Source organism: Hoplias malabaricus, chromosome 3 (genome assembly GCF_029633855.1).
Source record: "Hoplias malabaricus isolate fHopMal1 chromosome 3, fHopMal1.hap1, whole genome shotgun sequence".
Classification (NCBI taxonomy): Eukaryota; Metazoa; Chordata; class Actinopteri; order Characiformes; family Erythrinidae; genus Hoplias; species Hoplias malabaricus.
In genome coordinates, this window is record NC_089802.1 from 38,641,933 (window position 1) to 38,653,043 (window position 11,111).

Here is an 11,111-nt window from a genome sequence, read left to right on the forward strand (position 1 = left end):
CAGCTGTGCTAGTGGAACGCAACCTGCTAAAAGCATGTCAAGCCAAGTCGAGTCGAGCAGATCCCATGCAGCGGAAAAGCACCAAAAGTAACATTAGGTTTTACACCCTACACCCACAGCCCCCACAGAACTGAGCATAATACAACACTCCCTCCTCACAGACCCCACAATCAGATCAGCTTTCTATTCCACCTTAAATAACGGGGAAGGTTCACACTGGAACCTGCTGTACCATTTAATGTGGAAAGGGTTACTGGTGAGTTAAAAGCTGACTCCAGCCTTGTGCAGTGGTGAGAAGTGAGCGTGTGTTGAACAAGATTGTGTTGGTGCTGTGTCTGCACTGATAACAAAACACAACTCCAACAAGATGTTTCTGAGGAAGCTGCCTCAGTTTTGTCCTGAACACAAAAAAAGTTCTTGTAAGCCAGTGTTGTTCTTCATGTAAATTTACTCAACAATTGAACTGATGTAGACCTCTCGTAAACTGAACAAAACCACAGCATTTTTACAGCTGTGATAGAGCTCCCTGTGTGTAACATCACTTCCTGCCTCTGTCCGCAGTTCACACAGTAACGTGACCTCATTTGCAAACAACCTCTGATGATGAACCTCTTTTCCCGCAGTCGTTTGGAGAGTAAGGTTCTGGTTCTGGAGACCCAGCAGAGGTCCGAGCTGGAGGAGGTGCGGAAGGAGAAGGAGAGGCTGAAGGATCTGGTGGGGAAACAGTCCTCCGCCATCACGGCTCTGGAGAAACAACTGAGAGCCGCGAGCAGCAACAACTCAGCTTTACACCGACAACAGCAGCAGCTCCTGAAGTCTGTCCACGCCCTCATTACTCTGGTGTCACCGGAGACAGGTACACACACACACACACACACACAACAGGTGCACTGTGTAGTTCTACAAGTAAAGACTGAGGTCTATGACACTGACGTGGTGGTGGTGTGTTAGTGTGTGTTGTGCTGGTGCGAGTGGATCAGACACAGCAGTGCTGCTGGAGTTTTTAAACCCCTCTGTGTCACTGCTGAGAATAGTCCACCGACCAAAAACATCCTAGAGGACAACCGACACACACTGTGCAGCGACAGAGGAGCTACTGTCTCTGACTTTACATCTACAAGGTGGACCAATGAGGGAGGAGTGTCTCACAGAGTGGACACTTCAATCTCACTCCCTAAACACCTCAGAACCAAGAGAAAATGTCTTTGACTCAATGGAACCAGATGTCCTCCTCTAAAAGCTCCTCACAGGAACTGATTACAGGAGACGGTGGTGAACACACTGCTGACTCCTGACACGTTCTTTTATGAGAGTTTAGAGAAATTAAAAAATTCCAGAGAAGTACACAAGGGATGGTGAGAGGCAAAATAAAATACTCTCTAAAGCCATGTAGTGAGATGAGACTTCTACTATTTTCCATCTGCATCATCGTCACTGTTCCATATAGAGCTAGATTTAGACATGGGGAGTTCACTGGAGGTGATGACGGAGAGGGGGTATGATGCTGGCTGTGTGTTAGAGACGTGGAGACGCCTGGTTCCATTCACCATCTCTAAAGTTTTGTTTAATATCAGGAAAAAGCTGTGGTACAACATTTTTATTAACATTCCTCTTCTTTTTCTTGTTATTCTTCTCCTCTCCAGTGTCTGACTCAGTGCCGAGTGAGGGGAGGTTTCGAGACTGTGCTGAGATCTACAAAACTGGACTCAACACCAGTGGAGTCTATCAAATTTACACTGGAGACAACACTGAGCCCACCAAGGTATCAATCAGCTGCATTTCCATACCAGTCCACTAGGGGACCATAGTAGGTCTTAAAGACAGACATTAAAACACCATGAAGCATGAGAGAAACGGAGGTTTAATCCCAAACTCCATCCTCCCACTGTAGTGCACTACACACGTCCTGAAACGACATTGCAGTATATATTTTCTCATCTGATAGTATCTGGTACTCACTTGATAGTATCTGGTCTTCACTTGATAGTATCTGGTACTCACCTGATAGTATCAGGTACTCACTTGATAGTATCTGATACTCACCTGATAGTATCTGGTCTTCACTTGATAGTATCTGGTACTTACTTGATAGTATCTGGTACTCACTTGATAGTATCTGGTACTCACTCGATAGTATCTGGTACTCACCTGATAGTAGCTGGTATTCACCTGTTAGTATCTGGTACTCACTTTATAGCATCTGGTACTCACATGATAGTATCTGATACTCACCTGATAGCATCTGGTACTCACATGATAGTATCTATTCCCCACCTGATACCATCTGGTACTCACCTTGTAGCATCTAGTACTCATCTGATAGTATCTGTTCCTTTTGTTACAGCAGCTGATGCTCATAAATAGGTCCAGGACACGTGTTTAAATTAATTGGTTTAAATCAATATATACATTTTATTTGTGAATAAATGTCTTTAGGCAAATGAGCCATAAATGAATATAGTGATTAATTAAGCAGTAATGCACATGACAGGCCACAGGCCGAGTCCAGGACACCAGTCACCAGTGGCAGTGTCTCACCTTACAGCACCAACCTGAAGTGTCAGAGACTCTGCTCTGTTTCCCTTGTCTGTCATGTGCTGCTTTAGTTCTGTTTTTGTTAATTTCTTGTCTCTTCCTTTGTCACTGGTGTTCACCCCTGTGCCTTGTTTGTGGTGCTGCCCATTGTCTCTCCCAGGTGTTCATTGTCTGAGCTCCTGTGTATATACTGCTTTGGTTTCAGCATTCCTCTTTTTGGTCTTGTGTGTGTGTGTGTTTTTTTTACTTACTCCCCACCTCTGTTCCTGGTTGTTTTTTGTTAGTTTTTGTATGGATTTGTCTTTGGTTATTTCTATGTTGTGTGTTGTTTTTGGTGTTGTTCTTTATCTTAATGAAATCACTGGATGCTGTCGTTGATCCACCTTGTAGATGTAAAGTCAGAGACAGTAGCTCATCTGTCGCTGCACAGTGTGTGTCGCTCATCCTCTAGTCCTTCATCAGTGACACAGGATGCTGTCAGCTGGATGTTTTTGGTCGGTGGACTATTCTCAGGGGTTTAAAAATTCAAGGGGCACTGCTGTGTCAGATGCACTTTTACCAGCAGAACAATGAATGAATTAATGAATAAATAATTAATTATTGCAGGTGTTCTGTGATATGGAGACCAGTGGCGGAGGCTGGACACTGATTCAGCGCAGAATCAACGGCAGCGTGGACTTTCAGAGAGGCTGGAAAGAGTACAAGACCGTGAGTAAACACACACACACACAAACACACACACTGAAGTCTTGGCAGTCACAGCACTGAGATGTTTCCCAGGCAACTCTGGATCTGGCTCAGTGTCCATTCCTCTACTGAGACATTACATTCTTCATATCAGAGCTGAGGACACTCTGTCCTCGCTTTACGCTGCTGCATGAGACAAAGGCAGGATAATATTTATTTACTGTAGAGACACTGCTCCAGAAAAGCTGGGACAGTGGGCGAAATGAAAATAAAACAGAAAGCAGTGATTTTTAACATCTACTCTGACCTGTGTTTAAACAAACACAGTGCAACAGCTCGATTTATAACGTTTTAAATCATTTTCAATGTTTTTGTAAACACAAACTCTCCAAATGTGAAGCCTGCAACACGTTCCAGAAAAAGGCTGGGACTAGATACACTGCAGGAAAAAAAAGCTCCAAAAACAGAGCCAGGTGATTTAGTGAAGCTTGGGAAGGTTTACTCAGGGAACATGGACAGAGCAAAGACGTCCAAACATGTCTGTTACGGGGTCAGTTTGCACAACGTGAGTAAATACTTAAAAAAAAAAAAAAAAAAAAAAAAAACATTGTTAGCCCAGTTCTTATGTAAATCTAGTCATCTTTCCAACACCCAATAAAGATGTGATCTCTGTGACTGTAAACGAGGGATTTCCACATGTTTTAAATAAACTTTTTTTTTCATGAAAAAACATATTAAAAGCTTTCCTCTGTCCAAAGTTAATACGTGTCATCGATGTCCCCAAAGTCCACTATTTCATATTTTTTAAATGTCTTCGTCCTCAGTGAGTTGTCTTTTGTGAGTGAGGGGTGGGTCAAGGATCAACACTTTCACAGAAAATCCTCTAAACTCAAACACAAAACTAAAACACAAAAAGTGTGATAAACTGTCAAAATATTTTAGAAGATGAAAGAAACAGAATAAATTAAAGATGCAGTGAGGTGTGGTGGTGTGTGGGGGTTCACTGTCTTGAAGAAGGGGGTCGTCTTCAGGTGTGTGGTGCCCCTTAATTTTTCGACACACCAAACAAGACTGCTGCTTGTTCCCTTGCTTCCTTTTTTCTGGGCCCTTTTAAGTGTTTAACAAAGGTTGCTTAAAAGTGAGCAAAGGCTCTGTCTCATTTCTCCAACTCTGGTGACACCACAATATTACTATAATCTCATCACAATGTACAACAAAAATCATTTGAACAGTCTGAAGCTATGCACTGGATTATTGCACAGACACCACTTTGTGTCATGCCCCACACATCTGCGCCCCAGTCTTACGTCTTTGTGTCCACAAGCAGAGCCCAGAATGTTCTCGTAATTAAACAGAATCTATTAATCGCTGTGCTCTGCTTTTTCTAGCGTTTCACACACGGTGCCAAAACGAAGGACAGCGAGCGAATGTTTTTTTTTTACGTATTCAGCTGAAGACATGATGAAGAGTTTGGCTTCATTCTGAAGACATGAGCTAACATAACACTCACAGAATGAAAAACGGAGAATAAAACGGCCTCAGACAGCGTGGCGTCACTGCCAGCGTTTGTAGTGTTTTTATTAAAACTGGTGCGTTCGCTGTGTGAGGGTCTTAAAATAGCCACGTTATAAAACACTGAATTTTTCAGAGAGTCTAAGCCAGGTCCTCAAAACTTCTCTGATATGAAGGTCATTAATCAGAGTTGGTTCCTCTCCTGCTTCTGCGATTACATTTCTGTGCATGAAAGACGTGCTGTGAGGATCTGATAGCATCAGGCCCTGAGAGCATTAGTGAGGTTAAGTGCTGGATGATTAGCTCTGGATGGAGCTTCATCACAACAGAACAGAACAAAATCTACCATAGAGTATGGAGACCTTAGGCTCAAGTTCAGCTTGTAAATGTGATTCCCATGTGGTCTACTGCTGTGAGGATTTGATTGCACTCAGAGACACAGGAGTATTAATGAGCTCAGGTTACACTGTTGGATTTTCCATTGATGTGCTCCTTGACGATGCTGAATTCACTCATAATAAGGCAGGGGTGTCAAACCAAATCCACGGAGGGCCGTGTGGGTGCAGGTGTTCTTTTCAACCACGCAAAAGCCCCACACTACTGAAAGTCAAGATCTATTGATTATATCCAATGATTAAAAACAGGTGGAATGAGGTGTGGCTTCTGCATGGTTGGAAAGAAAACCTGCACCCACATGGCCCTCCGTGGATTTGGTTTGACACCCCTGTAATAAGGAATGCCAGTGTTTGTAGGTCATACAGCATATAACTGAGGTGTTTCACTGTTGTTTCTGTTGTCCTCAGGGTTTCGGGGACCCTGGTGGAGAGCACTGGTTGGGCAATGAGGCTGTGCACCTGATCACCAGTCGAGCCCAGTACTCCCTCAGAGTGGAGCTGAGAGACTGGGAGGGAAACGCTCCACACTCCCTGTATGAGAAGTTTCAGCTGGCTGGAGAAAAACAGCAGTACAGGTGGGTACAGGTAACCATCAAGAGAACACCTTCATTTTCATGTGTCTGGGAACACTGTGGGATTCTACTTTAACTCTGTTCTACTTAATGCTATACAAATGAGAGCTAATATCTTGGCAAACTTTTACTGAAGGAGCAGAACTGGATTAGAAACTACAGCAGGATGAATAACATATCCTAACATGGGCAGGAAGAACATGCTGTAACAATATGTACATGGAAATATATGTAACAGTAAATGACTGTAGTGAGACTCCTAAGTACAAATGCCCACCTGAGTACATTTATTTAAAGCAACACTAGGTAACAGTTTTACCTTGAAATTACAGCTTCAAAATCATTGTGAATCTCCAATGACCCATAACAGGGAGAACAGAACCTCGTTCATTGCTATTCCAGGGTCAGCACTGCAGAAACCATACTATGTAACTCTGGGAGGAGGGTAGAAAATCTGTTTTTTCCACTGCATGGTTCCTACACCCACAGCTCCTGCCCTAAATGTATCGTGTGTCGTCTCAAAGCCCCGTCTCTAAGGGGAACAGCGGGCTTTGGAAACCACAACAAAGGTGTGTTGTTGTTGTTTGGGACTGAACACAGCTCCGTCATCAGTTCAGACAGATCAGTAGAGTTTGTTCCTTCCTTGTTGCAGTGTCCAGCTCTTGCTGGATTCTTTCGTCTGCCACCGATCCAAGGAGCACTTGAACCTCTTCAAAAGACCACGCCGTAATTTTATGAGCTGTCGTCGTGAGTCGGATAAAAACAAACGTGATCTCTGCTGCAGCTGGAGATTTTACAGATGGAGAGTTGGTGCTGGTCGTCTGCGTTGCGTGGCGTAAAGTGACGACTCTCTCTGGACAATCAGCGCTCTGCAAGGTTTACACGCCATGGTTTAGTCCCTACTCGACTCGCTCTGAACCACGAGAGAACAGCCACTAAACAAGAACCCGCTTCCAGAACCAGGACCAGGACCTGATATAACTGGTGGAGGAGTGGGAAAGAGTCAGGAGCCTGCAGTGGAAAAGCACCAGAAAAAGTGAAAAAGTTCATATAAATGAGTTACAGTGTGATTTAGCTTTGACAATTCCAACCTGACCAAGCTCATGAAACAAACGTGGGGGCCATGAATGATTTGTTGCCCTTTAGAGGGGACCTAGAGTTAGAGTATATGCTCAAAGTCACAATGTTCTTCTAGATCCATATTGATGTGTCTGTTGTTTTCCTGGTGTCCAGGCTCCTGCTGAGAGGATACAGTGGGACGGCTGGACTCCAGAGCAGTTTGGCGTCTCACGGCACCAGCTTCAGCACCAGAGACTCGGACAATGACAACTGCCTCTGCAAGTGTGCGCTAATGCTAACAGGAGGTGAGGACTTAAGAGACTCAGAGGAGATGTGTGGCGGTTGTGTCCAAGATGACACTGTTATCTCCGGCATTAGGTGACGTAGGTGACTCTGAGCGCTGCTGAGAAACAGTGGAGCTCTGTCTGTAGTTTAGCTACTGTTAAACAGGAGTGTTATTATCTCAGCACTGAGCCCCCAGTGAGACACCACTGAGACTCCAGAGGAGACACAGGGGACATTTCCAGACTCTTTTCTTAGGAGAGGCATCTGAGCAGCAGGGGACCCCAGCACTTCTCCAAGAATTCCCACCTGTTTCTGGATGTTTTGACTTGTTTTAACTGATTTAATCCAGAGAGGAATATAAATATAAAAATAATCACTGAATAAAAACATTTAAAACAAGTAAAAAAGGTCTGGAAGTAGATGCCTGAATAATCGGAATCTTAATTTAATAATGGTTTAAAACGCTCTCAGGGAGAGGAATATTAGACTCTGTCACTAGATTTAAGACCATTTAACTCCTAAGTCATATTTTTTTTGCCGAGTTAAAGATGGCGCAGACTTACTCCAACACGTCCAATCTAAACACAGCTCAGAGCAGAGAGATCTTAACTTAATCACGTTCAGATCCATGGGGTCTGGCAGAGGAGGCTGCTCCGGCGCTTCAGAGGAATCACAGTTTTCTTTAAAGAGTTACAGGATACTTCATCCACAGCAGGGCCCCGGATCCTTCACAACATAGAAGAGTCGAGAGAGAGAGAGAGAGAGAGAGAGAGAGAGAGAGAGAGATGCATGGAGAGAGCGAGATGCATGGAGAGAGGGAGAATGAGAGACAGAGGTAGAGAGAGAGAGACAGAGGTGGAGAGAGAGGGAGAGAGACAGAGGTAGAGAGAGAGGGAGAGAGACAGAGGTAGAGAGAGAGGGAGAGACAGGGAGAGGGAGGCAGAGAGAGAGGGAGAGAGAGAGGGAGCGAGAAAGTGGGAGAGACAGAGAGAAACAGACAGAGAGAGAGACAGACAGACAGAGGTAGAGAGAGAGGGGGAGAGAGAGAGAGAAAGTGGGAGAGACAGAGAGAAACAGAGAGAGAGAGAGAGAGAGAGAGAGAGAGAGAGAGAGAGAGACAGACAGAGGTAGAGAGAAAGAGAGAGACAGGTAAAGAGACAGACAGACAGAGAGAGACAGACAGAGAGAGAGAGACAGGGAGAAAAACAGAAAAAGAGAGAAACAGACAGAGTGAGACAGAGAGAGAGAGGGACACAAAGTGAGAGAGAGAGAGAGAAACAGACAGACAGAGAATGTTAGAGAGAGACGGAGAAGGACAGAGAGAGAAAGGGGGGAGAGAAAGACAGGCAGAGAGATGGAGAAAGAGACAGAGAGAAACAGAGCGAGAGAGACACGGGGGATTGGGCAGAGCGAGAGAGAGATGATATTCCTTTTCAGAAATGTGTGTTTTCACTTTTTACTCTTCACATTTGTTTAGTATTCAGTTTGATAAAACCATCATTAATACATTCATTCACTCATTTGTTCATTTACGTGGAATCATTGGGCACAGTGTAGTATCACACCCTTCATCACACACTCTCACACACAGCCCCGTGGACCATGACGGCCACTCAGGATTCAGGAGATGATGCCCTCTGGTGGTCAGGGTGGGCAGGTGCAGCTGTCAGTTCTAATTCAGCTGTTCCACTGGAGACACATCCGTCACTAAACCTACATCCTGCTGATTATAGGGGACCTGTAGCTGACTCTGGACCCTCAGTGTCTCCTTTTATTTATTTATTTATTTTATTATTATTATTGCAGTGATACTGATGTTTACTTTTATTATATTTCCAAATATTTAAAGGCACTTTGTTGGATTTTTTAACTAATGTCTAGGATCAAATTTATGAGAGAAAATGGCAGTTCAGAGTCTTGTATAAGTTCCCTGAGTGCTAAAGTATTGTGGCATTAGTTGGAATGGGCTTCTGAAGTAAGAGGGTGAGGAGATGGCTGTCAGTGTTTGGTTTGTTTAGGATTCATTCACTGTCTGTGACTGTTATCCAGTTCAGGGTGGCGGTGGGTCCAGAGCCTACCCAGAATCACTGGGCACAAGGCAGGAACACACCCTGAAGGGGGCGCCAGTCAATTCTGAGTCACCAATCCAACCACCTGTGTGTGTTTCTCTCTCTCTCTCTGTCTCTCTCTCTCTCTCTCTCTCTCTCTCTCTCTCTCTCTCACTCACTCACTCTCCTCTCTCTCTCTCTCTCTTTCTCACTCTCTGTCTCTCTCTCTCCCTCTGTCACTCTCACTCACTCTCCTCTCTCTCTCTGTCACTCTCACTCACTCTCCTCTCTCTCTCTCTCTTTCTCACTCTCTCTCTCTCTCTCCCTCTGTCACTCTCACTCACTCTCCTCTCTCTGTCTCTCTCTCCCTCTGTCACTCTCACTCACTCTCCTCTCTCTCTCTCTCACTCACTCTCCTCTCTCTCTCTCTCTCTCTCTCTCTCTCCTCTCTCTCTCTCTCTCTCTCTCTCTCTCTCTCTCTTTGCAGGTTGGTGGTTTGATGCCTGTGGCCTGTCAAACCTGAATGGCATGTACTACACTTTGGGCCAAAACATCCGGAAACTCAACGGCATCAAGTGGCACCACTTCAGAGGCCCCAGCTACTCCCTGAAGTCCACCGCTATGATGCTCCGCCCGGCCGACTTCTGAGAGCCCTGTCTGGGGGGAGGGGGGTGTCATTAACTTAGAGCAGGGTCCTAAGACTGTGGAGGGACAACCCCCTGATCAAGACCCTGCCGAGAGAAACACAGCCCAGAGAGACGCACTGTGAGGAGGAGGTCTCTCTTAACACACATTCAGACGGTTATTTACAGGACGAGTGACTTTCTCTAAAGACCTCCACCAGCAAAGGCCATTGTTATCACACTCAACTAGCTCTGCTCTCTCTCACTCTCTCTCTCTCACACACACTCAGCTCTTACTCTACTCTCTATTTCTCTCACACCATCGCTCTCTGCTCGTCCTGGTCTCTCTCTCTCTCTCTCCCTCCCTCTCTTTCAGCTCTGACTCAGCTGTCTCTCTCTGCTCCATTTTCTTGTTCTCTAATATCTCCTCTCCCTCTTTCCTCACTAACTTGTGTTGCTCTCTCTCTCTCTCTTTGATGACCTCACCTGAAATGTACTGTGTACTCTCTGTTTCTGCTCATGAGCTCAGAAGCAGTCAGCGTTATCACAGCTTCAGATCTCTAATGAGGACTCGTTCTGAGCTGTGGACGTCTCTAAAGCCACGTGTGCCAAGCTGAAGACAGCGGAGGAGACGGAGGACACCGTCTTCAGATCTTAGTGTGGACACCATGTGGTCTAAAGTGCTCTGACACCTCCTCATCCAGGAGTGTGTTCCTCTTTGCTCCAGGGACAGCCTCGGCTCTTCTGGGGAGGTTTTCTACCGGATGTTGGATTTTACACTTTGTTGCAGTGAGGATTTGATGGCGAACAGCCACAGGAACCTTACCGAGGTCAGAGGCTGGTGTTGGAGGAGGAGTCCTGGATCACAAACTCTACACCAGCTCCATCGTTCCAGAGAACACCGTTCCCCTGCTCCACAGACCAAAAAATAATGGGTGTTGAACCCCTCCAACCCTTCATTTTCTACAGAGATTATTAAAGCTGTGCTGCGATGTTTAACCACAGATAATTGTAGCTGGATGTGTGTCTCCTTCTATAATTGTCCTTATATGGTCATGCTTTTTTAATTAAAGGATTAGATAATTAATCACCTGCTTCATATTAAACAGGGTCTATTACAGTGGTGTGCAGCTCAGTCTGCCACTGGTCCAGTGAGGGGTCTTGTTGATTTTCATAGTGAAAATATGTTCTACACACACACACACACACACAGTGTCATTGGGCAATATGGAACATTATACTTTTTTTCCCAGAGTAGTAAACATTTCATTGTTGAGATAGTGCCGCCTAGTGGCACATTGAAGCAATAATACACCAGAGGGAGCTCTGCATTCAGTGTCAGTCAACATCACTGATGTATTTATTTTGAGTGTTCACCATCACAGCACTCAACTA

At 45.0% G+C, this 11,111-nt stretch overlaps 1 protein-coding gene across 1 annotated transcript in view; it reads left to right on the forward strand.

The window, feature by feature from the left end:
• Positions 1–10,783, forward strand: part of angpt4 (angiopoietin 4) — a 62,274-nt gene extending 51,491 nt beyond the window's left edge. The window contains exons 4-9 of the mRNA XM_066664395.1: positions 624–856; positions 1,644–1,762; positions 3,142–3,243; positions 5,538–5,704; positions 6,935–7,065; positions 9,581–10,783. Of these exons, the coding sequence (XP_066520492.1) occupies positions 624–856; positions 1,644–1,762; positions 3,142–3,243; positions 5,538–5,704; positions 6,935–7,065; positions 9,581–9,741 (913 nt within the window). The 3' untranslated portion in view covers positions 9,742–10,783. The remainder of the gene's footprint in view (positions 1–623; positions 857–1,643; positions 1,763–3,141; positions 3,244–5,537; positions 5,705–6,934; positions 7,066–9,580) is intronic.
• The last annotated feature ends 328 nt before the right edge of the window (positions 10,784–11,111 follow it).